The sequence below is a fragment of the Cnephaeus nilssonii genome, assembly GCF_951640355.1.
Source record: "Cnephaeus nilssonii genome assembly, chromosome: 7".
Taxonomy (NCBI): domain Eukaryota; kingdom Metazoa; phylum Chordata; class Mammalia; order Chiroptera; family Vespertilionidae; genus Cnephaeus; species Cnephaeus nilssonii.
The window spans coordinates 92,883,787-92,900,584 of NC_137078.1; the positions used below are offsets into that span (position 1 = coordinate 92,883,787).

Here is a 16,798-nt window from a genome sequence, read left to right on the forward strand (position 1 = left end):
GGCCGGGACCGGGGGCCCTTGGACATTTCGTGTTTGTATCCTGGGGCTCCCATGAGGGTTGAGGTCTCATCAGCTTTGCCGATGATGGCAAATAGGAACTCTCATTTGCGCGGCCCTCGCGCCCTCTGTAAAACTATGTTTTTATATCATATCACTAGTATATCCTGGAACGTGTCACCACTATCATTTTCAAAAATTCTTTTTTAAAAAGCCCATATAATCACCTTACTGCTTTAAGGCGACTGTTATATGTGCTTTTAAATCCTTCCATGTAAATGCTACTGAAAAATTTGGAAAGCTGTGAAGGGGGGGGGGGCGTGAGGGGGGGTTAATCCGGGTTTACCGCGCGGTGCCGGTTTAGGACGGGGTTAGCCTGATTGCGTTATCTCCTCCCAACATTTGAGACGCCCCTATTTCACCCGGCCAAATAGCTCGGAGAGCAGCGCGGATGGCTGCCGCGGTCGCGCCTCGGGAAAATGTGTTATTAATATCTAAATAACTTCCCGGGACTGTCTGGTAAATCTCCCCTCCACCGTTCCGAGTGATGGATTCGTTTGAAGTCTTCCCCCAGCCTCCTCTTTTCAATGTCTCTCTCCCTTCTTCTTCTTCTTCTTAGCCAGGCTTATTTCAAACTGGTAAATATCTAATTCCTTTAACGGCTGTGCCGGGCGCGGGCGTTTTTTAGGTCCAAATGCGCCTGCGAACAGCCGGTGCGTGTGGCGCTGAGCTGAGCGCAAACCGCGCCAGGCCCGGCAGCAGGGGACCCCACCCTGTGGAGCAATGCGGCGGGGAGAGCGGGGCTGCGCTAGGACCTCCGACCGGCAGCCTAGCCCTCCCCAGGTGCGCCCCCGGGGGGCCTCTTCGGGTTCCCAGTGGAGTCCCAGTGGCACCCCCCAACACACAGCTCTGCAAGGCTCCGCTGAGGTCCCCCACGCCGCCCCCAGCGCGCCAACCTCCAAGGACTTGTCCGGGTCTCTGGGGCGGATAATTACGCTCCGCTCGCCTGTTCGCCCTTGTTTAAAGTTTGTTTTCTAAATGTCTATTAGATTATATTCGTCCATTCCCCCTCCAACCTTATCTCTCCCCGTCTCTTCTCTCCTGGCCCCGTCACACTCGATTTAGGCACGAGTTTATCTGGCAAACAGCGGACTTTGTTTATTTGCCGCGGGTCCTGGGGCTGCCAGCGAGTGAGCGCCAGTGTTTGCCTTTGTAACAGTTATCTCATTGTTGTTCTTGGTCTCCGCTCCCTCCTCCCCTCTCTCCCCTTCGGTTGGGGGGGGGGGATGGAGGGAAGAGAGGGGGCGTCTAGTCTGTCCCGCCTAGACTCGCCAGGAGCCGCCTCCCCCGGGATCTTCCTCGCCAGCACAGCCCCCCTCGGCTCACCCCTGCCACCCCCATCCCGCGGGCCTCCCCCTCGGGTTCCACTGAATATCCACCACCCAGCGCCGCCTAAAGCCGGGGAATCGCCCGGCGCCCTCCCGCCTTCCTCCGCGCCCCCATTATGCGAAGCTGATCCCACTTTGAACAGCTTCAAATCCCGCCTGGACTCTGTTTGATTAGATTGCCAACCCGGGGTAATCCTTTGATTTGGTGGAGTGTCAATTACCTTTCTCTAAACACACATTTACCGAGGAGGGAACTTGTTGGTTTAAATCAATGCAGCTTGTTTCTTGATAAATGGGCTATCTTCTCTCCTCCCCGGCTCCCTCTCCAAGGCCCCGCTCCCTCTGGGTCCCCTCCCCTCCCCTCCCCGGCCCCGTCCTCTCCCGCCCGGTAAACAATGCCCCTTCCAGGTGTGAAGCCGAGGAGAGCCGCGTGGGCTGAGGGGAGCCGCGCCCCCCTCCCCCCATTCATTCGCTCCCCCGGAGCCTAATTAAATTTGGCAGGTCCTTGTACACACATTCAAAACAGCTTCCTCCTGTGTAGCAAACGACCGAAAACCGCATTAGCAGCTACCGCCGCTGCCAAATTAAATTGTTTCCCACCTCCTTTTACAAGTGTCTAAAACCGACACTCGGGGCTCTCCCTCCTTCCCGAGTCTTCTCCGTGCTTCCCACTCCACACCTGTAAGCTTGCTGCTTTAAACACGAACTAAGGAAAAATGCAAAGAAACACAAACCTGCCTCTCTCCCTCAGACACACACCTCGGCCCCCACTCAGGTGGCCTTCCATGGGGGAGAAGCCGGCACATTCTTGGACGGGCTTTGGCATGGGCAAATGGGCAAGCTCCCCCCCCCTCCCCCCGCCTCAGGAAAAGGCACACTCCTCTTTTTTAATCTTGTTACTTTTTCCCTGGTTTCCTATTAATTGTGACCCTGCTGGGCTTTCTGCTTTCCAGAACAATGTGGAGCCCCACGTCTGATCTGGTCACTTTCAGCCTAAGTTTGCACATTGCCAGATGCTTGCTGGAGGCTTTGGTGTTCTTGTTGTTTATTGCTATTATTATTATTATTATTGTTATTATTGCTTATTTCTTCCCATTCACTCCGTCAGTCCCCACAGAAGAATGGTTTGACTCTGTGCAAACGCCTCTCAGATTTCCTACAAGAGTCTCAGGTTAGGAAAATCTTGTTCTTTCTCGTCCCTCCTCAAACCCTTTCCGGGTTGGGTCCCTGGCCTGTCCGTCCCCTGATCCTCAGGGAAGGGGCATGGAGGAGAGTCTGAGCGGATGAGGGCAGCGAACTGTCGAACTGTCGGCTCCCCTCTCTCCAGGTGAGCAGAGCCTGGCCGGAGCCCCTACGCGGAGCGGGCTGCAAATTCTCACAACCAACAATCCTAATAACTCAGTCTTAACAAGGATAAGAGCAAAAAAAAAATATGAACAGCCTCATGAATATCAGCCCAAGGGGAGCAGGAGTGAGCTGTTCAGAGATGAAAGTGCACAGAAATAAAAGCTCAATTTAATCTGCTTTAAAACCCTTCAACTTAACGTTTGTGCTTCCAACTCCGAGAGTGAGGACTGATTGCGGATAAATAGTTTCTTACCATGCCTGGGAGCTATTACACCCCTCTCCAACACCGTTTCCTATTCAGCAGACCCAGTTTTCATTACCAGCTCTAATAAGTCTTAACGTTATTAAATGCCAAGCGGACGGCAGGAAAAAGCGGGCTCAGGGAGGGATCTCTCTTTAGCGTTTAAAGAGGAGAGCTCTTAAACCCCTTCTCCAGGGCTCCCCGCCACGAGTGGGGCAACCCCGGAGAAAGCATTGGTCAAAAGCAAGGAGCCAAAACAAAGTTTGTGGGCGCGCACCCGTCCCCTCGCTCTGCCCATGGGGCCTCTCGGCCTCTCCCCACCTGGTTGATACGGGTGCAGGTTGGGAGGTCTTTTAGCCCCTAACTTGGCCATGAAACGGATGTCTGAAGGCCTGGGAGAGAGGTGAATGGTTCCAGGTGGGCAGTCCACCCAGGTGCCCAGGGACTGGCCCAGGTACCACATCAGGAGCTGAGACGGTTTGTGCAGACAACCCTCCCAGCACACAGCCCATTTACACTACACCCGTCTACAATGACACTGCACCCCCACACAGAATCCCACTGGTTCGGGATATAACCCTCCCACTCCGACCCAAGGGCCCGTGGCCAAACAGTCACACTGACAGACACAAGCGCCTACGTGGCCACCTCGCGCCAGTCGCAATGCCCAACGTGCCCACGGTCACTCAAACGCTGCGGGGCTTCTCCGAGACCCGGCCCGCGGCTTTCCTTTCGTTTCGCCACTCCCCAGACCCAGTGCCTGGGCTCTCCGCCTTCCCACGGGAACTGCCAGGCTCCTCCTCCGTCCCTGGAGGCCTGGGCTTCCGGTCCTGCTGCAGGGAAAACCTCGATCCGGCGAACGCGCCCGCCCGCCTGGTAGCCGGTTTTATAAAAGCCCAGACCTGCACCGGAAGCCACTTCGAAGGAACGCCATGGAGTCAAAGGGATTCCCCAAACCACACCATCTTTCCACCCTCTTCATTTCCTTTTTTCCCCCCCTCTCTCTCTCAAAAGAAATGAGTCTATTGTGCTTCCTCACAGATTGAGTTGGGCATACCCCCGCCACATAGACAGACAGACGACAGACACACCCCTAAAGTTTCTCCAAATAAAACCAAATCTCCCCGCACTTCACCCAGGGCACCTCCCTCCCACAAGCGCTGTCTGCTGTGCAGGATTTGGTGGGAAAGATGATTCAGGTTTTATGTCTCCCACCCCACAAAAAAGAAGTCCAGCTGAGTACCCTTCCAATACAGATTGAAATAAGGACTAGGTCCCCCCACCAGCACCAGGGGTGCAGGGCTCTGGGCAACCTCAGGACAGCCAGGGGCTGCTTGGCAAGCAGGGCCCCTCCCGCTGAAGACCCAGGCCCCTCGGCAGGCCCGGCACTGCGGGGTGTCAGGCACAGCTCCCTCCCTTTCTTCCCTCACCCTTTTGTCCCCGCCGGACAGGGTTCCACTTGGGGCCCTGAATGTCAATAGCCTGCTCAGTCCCCGCTCCAGCTGCTCTCACGGGGGCTGCCTCTGCCCCTCTCCCTCCCCCTCCCACCAGGCCGGTGGGGGCTGGGCCTGGCCGGGCTTTGTCTGTGAAGTTCACCTTCAAGGTTGGGAAAGGCCACTGAGCGCTGGAGAGAGACCTGCGCCAGGAGTTCCCCGAAGGCAGGAGAGGGGAGCCTCCACCAACTTCTGCCAGGGAACTCGAACACAATGTGCTCTTTACAAGCTCCTGCCCTTTCCCCAAAGCCGCCGTTTTACAGGTTCCCACCGCCACGGTCTTTCCCGCTGCCTCCCCCGCGCGTGGACTTGGGGACCTGCTTCTTTTCCTGGTAGCGGGTGACTCCGGATCTTCCGCTTCTATTTCTCCCCGCGCCCTCACTTAAAGCAGGAACACTTAACACTTACCACGCGGAAGGACTTTCCCGTCTCCTGAAATTTCCTGCCTCAATAACCCACAGAGCCATCCCCTCTCCCGGGCGCGCAGGCGCTGGGAGGATGAACGCCTCCTCTCGCTCCCCTCCAGCAAAGTCAGGGCGCTGGTTAGACTCCAGTCGCCCAGCGGCCGCGCTTACAAGGGGAGAGTGGCTGCAGCGCCCCAATCTCTCTCCTTTCCCGGGATCCTGCTCCCCAGGCTCCCGGAACTGAGCCTCAGCTCCTGGCCCCGCCGGAGAAGAGCCCCTTAGCAGGTCACCCCCCCTCTGCCGCCCCACTCCGCGCCGCCGCGATTCGGGGCCTGGCAGCGCGGCGACGAGAGGCAGCGGCCCACGCGGCCCGCGCTAATTTTTATTGATTGCGGCGGTCAGTCAGCTGTCAGGCGGGGTTTCAAGGGACCGTTTAGAGAGCGTGTGCGGGGCTGGTTAACAAATTCATTTAGGGAGCCGCAGGCCGGCTCCTCCTTCCTCGCCCCCCGCCCCCCTGGGCCAAGTTTCCTATAAATAATAGATCGACCCGGGGACCGGCAGCCAAAACGCCAGGCCTGCAGCCCAGCTCCTGGGCAACTGGGCAACCGAGAGGCCACCTGCTCCCCGCCCGGCCCGGGCACGCGGAGGGGGCGCCCTCCCACACCCCGAGAGGCTCCGGAGCCGCGAGTTCTCCCCGAAGTTCTGTCCGCCAGTCCGGGGCGCAGAAGCGAAGCGCAATAGAGTCACCCCGGCCGCCCGCACACCAGTGTGTGGGGAAGCCGGGCTCGGTGTGGCCGGCCGGAGGGTCCCTACCTTTGTCGCCCAGGATGCCGTCGATGCTGTGCTTGGCTTTCTTCTCCCCATCGTCGTCTTTCTTGTCCCCGTCGTCGTCCTCCTCTTTCTTCCCGAACTTGATTCTGAGCACACGGCTAATCGAACTCACTAAACCTCAGAAATTCAAAGGCAACAGAGCGAGTATAAGTTGTTGGGGCGCGGGCGCGCAGGCCCCCTGGGCCTTTGGGATAGAGTCCTGAAGCCCCTTCCCCCTAATACACTGCCCGGGGATTCACCCCCACAGGTCACATTTACACCTCCGCCGGGCACGAGGACAGTGTCCCCTGTGGGCGAGCCTGGCGCACACGGGGGCATGCGCTCAGTGACAAGACTGGCAGATGCAGCCACCTGTGCCTTCCTGCCCTAGACACATCCTCGCCCACACCTGTGCCTTTCGCATTACCTACCGGGGATGCACTCACACCCACACCCCCTGCCCCAGGACCTCCCTGGAGGCAGGCCCCACAGCCCCGGCTGCTGCAGCCACCCGCAGGTGTGACCCAGCCCCGCCTGCAGAGGGCCCAGGCACACGCTCCCCGCAGGTGGCCTGGCGCAGGGCCTCCACATTGGGGACCCACTGATGGCTGGTGGCAGCAGCAGAACAGACATGGTGACGGCAAGAAGGGGGTCCAGGGAGCCCACGGAGATCAAACCTCCTGGGACAGCCCTATCTCCAGGCCACGTCTCTGGGGAAGTGCCAGGGAGCCATTCTCACCCAACTTTACAAGTAAACTTTCTGCCTCTTCTTCCCTCCCTCCCTCGCTCCCTCCTCCTTTCTCCTTCCACCTCCCTTAAGGCTGTGCTTCCCTCCTGTGTCCTCACTGTCTCTCTCTGCTCCTGCTCCCTCCCGACTTTTCTCCAAGTTCCCCACCATCCATCAGCGCCCCCACATCCCGCCCAGACCCCCGGCGCCCTGCAGCCCCGGGCAGCGCGCTCTGCTGGCTCAGCTGCCTTCTCACCTGAGGGCACGGTGCTGCGGTCACAGTGCCCGTCCTTCAGCAGCCGGTCCCGGATCTCCCAGCTGAACATGCCCGGGTTTTCCCGCTTGTACTCCTCAATCTTTTTCTCCACATCCGGGGTGGCCACCTGCTTCAGAGGTGGAGGTGGGAGCGCAGGAGTGGGGAGACGGGGTGGGGAGAGGGAGAGACTTTTAATATCAACTTCCCGAGAGCCCCAGGCCAGGCTGGTGGCTCTGGTAGTCAGGCCCTCCCTCCTCCTGAAATGGGCTTTGTATCTTTTCAAGGAACCTGTCTGACTCCGAGGAAGGCAGTGGGGGTAGAGGGGGCGGGGAGAGGGTAGAGATAATGAACCAGAAACCTCCTCAGGACCCACAGGATCCCCCTCCTCACTATTTCAGACAACACTGAGGGGGACACTGTCCCTGGTCTGGGATGGTGACAGGGGGTCGGGACAGATGTAGGAACAGCCCAGGAATGACTCATTGGCCTCAGAGTCCCAGGCCACCTAGACCCCCGTTTTCCCATCCCTGCGAAGTTCAAACAACGGGGAGGGATAGCTGGGGGTGGGGACAGCATCCCACTGTATTTTCCGTAGGAAGCCTATAGTCACCCGGATGGCACAGGGTGGCGACAGGGGCCAGGACCCCCCCACCGTGGGAAGGCCTCCGGCCGCTCTATGGCAGACACTCACTCTGGGCTTGCTGCCGCCGATGGCCCCAGGCCGGATGGACCCGGTCTCCTGGTAGCGGCAGAGGATCTTGGACACGCAGCCGTGGGAGACGCGCAGCTGGCGGGAGATGACGCAGGGCCGGATGCCGTGGTGGGCCATCTCCACGATCTTGTGGCGGATGTGGTTGGGCAGGGGTCGCCCGTTGATGAAGACCCCACCGAGCTGATTGACCCGGCCCTGGCCCAGCGGAGTGGACACTGGAGAAGGGAGGGGAGGGGAGAGAGGGGCACAGGGTGAGGGTGGGGAAGGGGCCCAGAGTGCACCCCTCGGCTCCAGTTTTTCTGGAGCCCCAAGACCTCTGACAGCGCTGAGCTCCCCGGGTTGGGAGCTGTGGCAGTTCAGCGACCAGAAAGAAAAGTCCTGACGTGGAGGGAAGTCCTGCAGGGATGGAGGGGGTCATGGTGTCTCGAGTGCTGTAAGCCCCCAGTCCTGCCACCCTAAGCGGAAGGAGGACACACCTGGAGGGGCTGGAGCCTCTGAGAAGGGCAGGGAGAGAGAGAGGGAGAGAGGGAGCCTGGAGGCTCTGGGACCAATGGCTCTCCGGCCCCCAGGGTGCAGCTTGGGCAGCAGGTTCGGCTGCCAGTACCGGGCGAGATGTGGCCCAGCCGGCCAGCTCCACGCTCCAGGAGGTCAAGAGGGTTCATTTTGTTGGGGCCAGAAGGGGCTGGTTGATGACTAGTGTTGACAGCCCCATTTAGCCGCCACCCTGAATGGCATAGCCGAGGACAGGTGACACGATGCTGTTTCCCCCTGCCTCTGGGGGCACCGGCCTGTCCCTCGGGGACGCTTCTTGCTTCTAACCTCTCGCGAAGTTCTAATTTCGTTTTGGGACGATTGGGGACACACGGGCTCCATTGTCGGCAGTCTCCTACAGGCAATACCTGCTTGGCCCCAAAGCCCGTGGACCGGGCCTGCGGGCTCTGGGAGGTGGCACACAGATGGCCAGGGTCCCCGGGGTGGGGGTGACTTTGGAAACCAGGAAGACAGGCCCTCGGGGTGTGTGCTGGGGAGGGAAGCGCCTCGCCTGGAAGCCTTAATGCAAAGTCTACACAGTCTGCTCAGAAGGTTGGGGGACCCCCGGTACACTAATCCGGCCTCGATCCCCCCAATTTGGGGACTTGGCGGCTGCGGAGATCCGGCAGATTAGAACGATTTCACAGCCGCCGCGGCGGAGGGAGCCGACGAATAATTGGAAGGGAGGAGGCGAGAAGAGGCTCCGGCCGCCGAGCGGTTCCTACCGCCTCCTCCCTCGCTCCCGCGGTCCCCCCACCTCTCTCTTTGTAAAAGTAGGTGTCTGAAGCCACCCTTGGATTTAATCAGAAATCGTGCGTCGCCAAGTCAGAGTCACTCGGTCTCCGTGGCGGGATATGCCATTAGCGCTGGAGAGCTCTCGAGCGCCCAACTTTATATTCAAGAGCCTCTTTAGCGACCGGCACTCGGCTCTCCTCAGTATTCTCCGTCATGTTGGGCAAATATTGTCCTAATCCGCCGCGCGTCCTCGGCCGCCGGTTTTCCTTGCATTCGCTACAGCGGAGTGCGCGGCAAATCCCCGGGCCGTGCGCCCTCCCGCCTGCGTGGCCGCTCGCGCGCACTTGATCACGGAGCCACTCTCCTCGCCTGCGTCCAATTCCGAGACCCGCGCCGTCTCGCTGCCGGAGGGACCCCCCTCCTCCCCAGATCGCAGGCTGCCCGCCCGCCCGCCCGCCCATCCCCACCCTGCCTCCTCTCCCCAGCCTCACGCACCAGGGGCCTCATAGAATTACAAGCAGAGTAATTAAAAAATAAAAGCCGCACCTATCGGTGACACCCCGGGCTACCCACCCCCCGGAGCCGAATGACCTCCCAGTTGACAGGTTGGAGACCTTCCTTTCGTTTAAAAAAGAAAACAAAACAAAGACGCTGGAAAGGGTCCGGGCGGCGCGTCCCCAGCGCTCTCCCCGGCCGGCCGGGAACCGGCTCCCCGCCCGGCCTCTCTGCTCGCCCGGGCGCTGATGTTTGGGGAGGACACGTTACAAAATGAACGCTTCCCCTGGTCTGCACATCGCGGGGCCTTCTTGAGGTTCTCTCCCTCTCCCGGGAGATTTCCAGAGTTCGGAAGCCCGAGTGAAAAGTTTGGCGGGGGTGGGAATCCGTTACTATGTATCCTTTCTAATTAGTTTGTTTCAGACCCCAGAGCAGGAGGGTTTGGCAGAAGCGGAGAGCCTTCCCCGTTTTTAGACATTAAAATATCACGCGTGTCGGTATTTCGGAATAAAAGGGATTGGAAGACAATCCGGAGATGAAAAGAACAATTCAAAACAAGAGCAGAAAGCCTGTAGCCGGGGAACGCAGAGAGCCCAGGCATATCGGAGGGGGGAGAAAGTATCTGAAAACAGTGGAAAGAACTGAAATTCACCAGGACCTGACATTGACTAAGGAGCCCCAATCTACCGGTTCGGCTCTGCGGGGTAAAGGCCAGAGCCCGCGACCCTTGAAGCTGAGGCCGAGGGGTAGTGAAACCGACGCAGAAGCCGACGAGTGTGGACCCCAGGAACTTCCTGGGTCTGGCGCCAGGACTTGGACCCAGAAGAGAAGGGGACCCCCGTGCTGTCGCGGCGCCGCCACCACCCCCTGGAGATGGCCACCTCTCCGGGGACCTCGAGTTCCCGGCGGAGGAGTGAGGCCAGGCAAGCCCGCGCTCTTACCTTCCAGAGGAAACCCGGTGCGGGGGTAGTTCTGCCCGGGCGCCGGCCGCATCATCCTCGGTACCGCGCCGGGGAGGCCCGCCATTGTCGCGCGCGCCGGGGACGACTCCGGAGTCGGCAAAAAGCGCTCCCCGTCCTTTCTCTTCACCCCTGCGGCGATCTCTTTCTTTCCTTCTTCTTCTTTTTTTTTCCCCCCCTTAACCTCTCCCCGCTCCCCTACCCACACTCTGCCTACCCCCCCGCCCCTTACCCCCGGCTGTAGTCTCCGAGTCCAGAAGCAGGGGAGGGGGGTGAGGTGGGGGCGGAGGTTGCGCGGGGAGGGAAGGTGGCGACGAGGAAGTTCAAACAAACAAACACACCAAGCCCAAGTCCGCCCCTGCCCGCTCCGCTTCGCCAGAAGTTGTGCGGGCGGATGCTCCGGGCAGACCCGGCAGGCGCGGCCGCAGTCCGGGCCCCCAGCCTGGCACTGGCGAGCGCCGCGCTCTCGCGCTCCCGGCCCAAAGTTTCTGAGCCAGGAGGCTGCGGAGCGGATTCTTTTCCGTATTTATTTATATATTTACTCTCTCGTCCTCCCTCCCTCCCTCCCTCCCCCCCTCCTCTCCGCACTGGTCTCCACGCCTTCCTCCAGACCACACTCGCTACTCCCTTACGCGCCAGCTCTGACACCCCCGCCCCCAGGACGCGCGGGGCGGGAAGAAGGTGCCTCTGGGGGTTCGGGGCCCGAGGGGAGGCGACAGGGGATGCCGAGGGGGCGAGCGATGCTCTGGGTGAGTTGTGCAGAGTGCTCCCCTGGAGTACGAGGAGGAGGAGGAGGCCGCGCACGAGATCTGATAGGTTCGACTCTTCTTTTATTTATGAGGAGGGAAGCGGGCCAGGGCGGAAGGGAGTCGAGAACCAATAACGAAAAGAAGTTGCCAACCAATTTTTTTTCTCTCTTTTCTAATCCCCGACTCGACCTGGTTTTGGGGGGAGACTTTGAACTGCCCGGTAAAACCCAGGGAGCAGAGGCCAGGGATTGGGGGGAAGGAGAGGGGGGTAACTTTGTCCGAGCGTCTCCTTTTGACGACTGGGTGGACGCGCGGAGTGCCCGGCCCCCTGGGCGCCCACGGCCCCCGCTCGCTCCCGGCGGCTGGCGGCTGCAGGGGAATGTCTGCCTCCGCCGGCGGCTCCTCTGGATTCTCGCCTTCCCTCCGGCCTCCAGGGTCAGCGTCCGCCGTGTTCACGTCTTCTCCGTCCTCTCACTCGCACACGGAATTTTCCACGCGTGGGGCCGAGGGTGACGGCAAGGGAGCGATTTATGACTTTCTCTGGAATCGTGTCAGCCCTGAGAGTGACTGGGCAGGGTCTGGGGCTTAAAAAACTGGGTCTGTGGGGTGTTAGGGACGCGCCCCCCCCCAACCCCCCCCCCCCATCGTTCCCTCATCCCTTGCGCAGCTCCCGCGGGTTAAAACCCCTCATCCTCTTCCGCCTCCCAGGCCACACCCAGAACTCGTTTGCAGCAGGTAGTCGGGTTCCCTGAGGCTGAACCACAAAGGGGTGCCGTGCCCAGGATCTGGGGGTCCAAAGGGGTGGGAGGGAGGGAGCGGGTCAGCACTGGGTACCACCCTGAGCTCATTAATTCTGAGCTCCTCCGCTCAGTCTTTGGAGGGGACACGCCCCAATTGCGCGGTCAGGAGTGGGGGGGGGGTGGTCAGAGAGGCCCCGAAATTCTGCGCGCTCCTGGGCCTGAGTGACTAGACGCCCCGGCCTCCGAAGGACGCTGAGTCCTGGGGGCGAAACGCCCTCCCAGCGGGGCAGGACGCCACGGCCGCAGGCCCTTTGTCTCCCCCGGGAAAGTGTCTCCAGCCCAGCGCTGGCGGCAAAATACAATAAAATAAACCCAGCCCCCAACTCGCCGGTAACCCACCAGCCCGCCCCCGGCCCGCCCTCTCCAGAGATAGGGTCAGCCTCGTCTTGGCCTGGGGGGCTTTGCTCAGGCTGCCCCCACTGTGCCCCTCTCCTCCCCTCTTCCTCACCTGTGACCTTTGCCCTCTCAGCATGTGACACCCCCCCTTCCTCTGCCCTCTCTCCAGGCACAGGGGGCTCCTCAGGCTCTTGGGGGAGGGGGAGGCCCTCTGGGAATGGGAGCCTACTGAAAGGTTTTAAGCCCACCCCCTCCGGGGCCCCAGGATTGAAAAGGGGGATACCAGGGTGCCTTGCCCAGACCGGGGTGCCGGCTGCCTGCGTCATAGGGGTTTTCAGGTCCCTTTCTTCGTTGGCGGTGCCACTCCACTACGGAGTGATTGAGGGCCACTCCTGCCCCAGGAGAGACTGAGATGAAATTCTAGGCGTGTGTGTGTGTGTGTGTGTGTGTGTGTGTGTGTGTGTGTGTGTAAGATGAGGTAGACTTCACATCTCATCTTGCTGGAGGCTCAGGCCTGTCCGGACCTCCAGAGGTGGCTCTCCATGGCATGTGCATGCATATACATGCAGATATACACATACATATGTTACATATATTGTTCACTCATTCATTCATTCATTCATTCATTCACTCATCACTGATCTCCCTCTGGGCTCAGAGGGATTCCAGGCGCCGGCCAGGGTGTCTGTGTGTAGGTGGGTTTGTGTGCGGGTCTGCTGGAGGCTGTGGTCCAGTGGGAGGGCCTGTGTTTATAAGTGAGCATCTGTGTCCGTGTTTATGCTTTGGCATCTCTTCCATCTGGCCTTAGTGTAGCTCCCAGCGCTGCCCAGAAGGTATGAGTGGTGTTTTGGAGAAAAGACCCCTGGAGCGAACCTGGTTTAGAGGCCAGAAGACTGTCACTCCTCTCAGCCTTGGCACGGGGCCCCTCTCCCAACTGGGCGGGGAGAGCCTACAGCAGGACCCGGGGTTCAGGGCCCCCCAGCTGGGCACTGGAACCCCAGGCAAGCAGGGCCACTTAACCCTTGGCACGGCTCCGGCCCTCCCTGGCAGCCCACTTGGAGTGGCGGGTCCAGTAGCAAGGAGCCCTCCCCTCCCCCCCCACCTTAGCCTGCTCCCCCAGACCCAGCGCTGGTGGCGCCAGCCCTGCCTGGTCACAGCTTGGGGATTCCGTGGGCTCCCCAGGGGCAGGTGCGGGGGAGGAGGGGAGTGTCTGTCGGAATGAGCGTGGCTGGTCTCGCCTGCTGGAGACCAATTTCACAAATGATTTTTGCAACAATTAAGAAGTGTGGCGGGGTGAAATGGCGATTTCACATCCAGCAGGGGAAAGGGGGTTCACCTGGGAGCTGGGGCGGCTTCAGCTGGAGGTGGGGGGTGGAATTTCCCCCTCCTCTCAGTTCCCCTTGCTCACCTGCTTACCCCAGTGCACCCCCATAGAGACATTAATCAACTCCTAAGACCCCCATCACTGCTGTTAGCACTGAGGGATGCCCTCTGCATTGCGGGTGCTGGGCTGGGCCTGGCCTGGAAAGTTTTCCCCTCAGCCTCTCATCCTGCTCCCTCTGTCCCTCTCTCCCTGCTCCTTCCTCCTCCCTCTCCTCTTTCTCTCTCTTTCTCACACTCTCTCTCATAGGCACGCATAACGCCCCTTTCTTTCCCTGTCCCCCCACACTCTGTCACGGGCTCTTCCATCTCTTTTTGTCTCTTTCTCTTTCCTCCTTGTCTTTCTGGCTTCTCCCAGCGGTTTCCCCCTCGTGGTCTGTTCATCTCGTCCACCGCCTCCCCATCTCCATGGTTTCCTGAGGTATGCCCAGCCCCCGCTGCTCTCGGGGCTGGAACTCAGACCTGAATCCCTGGGAGAGCCCTTGGTCCCCTTGGGGTGGGGCAAAGGCCTTCTGGAGGGGCCCCTCTCTGCTTTGCCTCTACCTCCGCCTCTCTCTAAAGCACTGGTCCCCAACCTTATTTTGGCCATGCCCCACCTAAGCGTCTAAAATCCTGATGCCCCCCCCCCCGTGACATATAATTCTTATTATTCAAAAAGTGAACTATTCACGTGGAGGAAGCCTAACAGGCCATTAACTTGGTCTAAACAAGATTCCAAAGAACATGGCATCCATGAAAGAGACAAATAAAAGCACGTAAGGACAGTTGAAGTACTGAGGAAGGAATCACTAAGAAATGGTTTTTTAAAAAAATGGAGTGATATGAAAAAATAGCAAATAAAGTTTCAAAACATACACTAGAGGACTGAAATGCATAAATACAATATATATGTATATATTGTATATGAGGCCCCTAGGATCATAAGGAATGCAAAAAATTTTACTGTAAATAACTCATTCTCCAATTGCCCCCCTTAAACATCAAATTGCCCCCCCGTGGGGCGTGTGTCCCATGTTGGGAACCACTGCTCTAAAGGAAAATCTCCAGGCCCAGCCCAGCCTGACTCCAGTCCCCCCACCCCCACTCCCAAATCACCCCATCCTAACTGCCCCCTACCTCCACCTCTGTCTGTCCTGAGATCTTGGCCCCACCCCCACCCCAACTTCATTTAGAAGGGCAACAACAGTGCTGATACAAAGTCTTTCTCCCGAGTCCCCAAACTGAACCCTCCAAACCCGATTAAAATGGGAAAGAAGAACATAGGCCCAAGGATCAGGAGCAAGGCCCCAGGGTGGCATCCGCCCGGGAAGCTGGCCTTTCTCTCGCTGCTCCCGCCCCAGCCTGTGAGTGATGGCAAGTGTGACACAACTTAGGACTGCTCCTGGGGTCCCTTTTCCCTGCCCCCACGTGTCCAGTGGGCCCTTCTCCCAGCCCAAGGGGGAGGACACTCTTTATTCCAGATCTCTGCAATGAGCCCCTTTTGAAAGCGATTGCCCAATAAATCTTCCTTTAAAGGGTGATAAATCCACCTTGAAAACCAGGGGTTTTGATTTCAGTGGGGCCTTCTGCATTTTCAGAGGCTCCGGCCAAAGACATCTACAAATGGAATTATTCAGTCTCCAAATGTTTGATAATGAGAGAGGAGGGGGTGGGGGGTGGGGAGAAAGAAATGGAATATCCTGGAACAAAGCACCCTCTGCAGGCTCACGCCAGGTTCCGGAGGCCAGGATGCCTCCGCCACGTTTGAAGGGGCTCCCCTGAAAAAGAACGCCTTTTCCACACTCCCCCAATCTTCTATTACTATTTTCCTCTTAAGAGGTAGCATTCTTCGAAGAGAGGCCTTGAAATCTCTGCCCCAGCCTGAATAGGAAGGGAAGGGAGATGGCCATGTTTTCTTGCTTGACATTTTTCTGTTCCCCAGAAAAAGAAAATGGACCGTGTTGGGTTCCAGTTCTCAAAGTAAATAACCAGGGCAGTAATAATAATAATATGGCTTCTCCCAGGCCCACTGCTCAATAGGCTCTCCCTGAGCCACCTCCTTCCCTTCCTCCTCCTCTTCTCCCTCCTCCTCCTGATCCTCCTCCTTCTCTCTCTTCCTCTTTTCTTTCTCCTCTCTTCTTCCTTCTCCTCAGGCTGGTCCTGGAGCCTCTTACCACCTGAACTTCTGGAAATCAAGACTGCTAGGCTGAAACTTAGAGGGACACCAGGAGGTGCCCAGATGCTGCCTCTGGTGCCCACCTTGCCAGGTGGCCAACTGCTGGGACTGCCTCCTCCTCTCCCTGCACTTGCTCCTCTGGTTTTTCCTCTCTCTCTCTCTCTCTCTCTCTCTCTCTCTCTCTCTCTCTCTCTCTCTCTCCCTTTTAAAATATATTTTTATTGATTTCAGAGAAGGAGGAGAGAGGGAGAGAGAGATAGAAACATCAATGATGAGGGAGAATCATTGATCAGCTGTCTCCTGCATCCCCCCTCCTCCCCCCCGCCTACTGGGACCTGGACTTATGCCCTGACCGGGAATTGAACCATGACCTCCTGGTTCATGAGTTGATGTTCAACCACTGAGCCATGTTGGCCGGGCATGGATTTTCCTCTCCTGCTGCTTTCCCACTGGCTCTCAGGAGTGCAGTCAAGGCCATCTTCACAGTGTGTTCTCCAATATCTGGAAAAACCCTTCCTCTGCCTATTCACCCCTCTTTCCACTTCTGGTGTGGGAAAAGTGCCCCCCAATAGGAGAATGCCCTTCCAATCTGGCCCCAGTCCCCTCAAGGGTGGGAGTGACTGTGTGTGTATTGGAGTGTATATGTAGGAATGTGAGGCTGAGAGCATTCCTGTATGAGAGCATAGAAGAGCATGTGAGTGTGCCAGTACCTGTACATGTGTGCATGTGCGCATGTATGCATGTGTGTACACAGGATGAATGTGGGTCCACGCAGACATTAGGGGGTGGAGGTGTGTGCGCAACGGGAATGTGTTCCTGAAACCACTGGAAATCGCCTCCCAAGCTCCCAGCTGCCTGAACAAAAGCCTAGTGTCGGATCTCGCCGGGCTGCCTCCTCTGGCTCCTTTAGATCACTTCTCCAAGTTCAATTTGCACTGAGCCCAGCGTTAATGGGTTGTAGACTGCGCCCTTGGACAATTACCTTATCACGGCCGCACATCTATGGAACCGGCAAAGCATTTTCATGAAACAAATCAAAGGTTGGGGGTGGGTGTCGGGCCCAGCGCCGGCTGGCCTGGAGCTCTGGCTGTGCGCGGTTCCAGGGAAGCTCACAGCTCACAGCCCGGGCTAACTTTCCCTCCAGGCCCCCAGGCTTTTTGACAGGCGGGGGGGGCGGGGGCTGCGGGGGGGATGGATGGGAATTAGGTTGAAAGATCAAACGCTGCCTGGTCCCCACCTCAGACGGGCCGTTGCTAAGGGAAAGCTGATGGAATTGGGTTCCG

At 58.6% G+C, this 16,798-nt stretch overlaps 1 protein-coding gene across 2 annotated transcripts in view; it reads right to left on the reverse strand.

The window, feature by feature from the left end:
- The window catches only part of PAX7 (paired box 7), a gene marked incomplete at both ends in the record, with an annotated part of 94,699 nt that extends 84,537 nt beyond the window's left edge, over positions 1–10,162 (reverse strand). Inside the window, 4 exons of one of the 2 annotated variants that reach the window (XM_079778248.1) lie at positions 5,684–5,812; positions 6,664–6,793; positions 7,355–7,590; positions 10,078–10,162. In XM_079778248.1, the coding sequence (XP_079634374.1) occupies positions 5,684–5,812; positions 6,664–6,793; positions 7,355–7,590; positions 10,078–10,162 (580 nt within the window). Of the gene's footprint in view, positions 1–5,683; positions 5,819–6,663; positions 6,794–7,354; positions 7,591–10,077 lie in introns of both variants that reach the window. The other variant, XM_079778247.1, reaches the window with a different exon arrangement.
- Between the last annotated feature and the right edge of the window lie 6,636 nt (positions 10,163–16,798).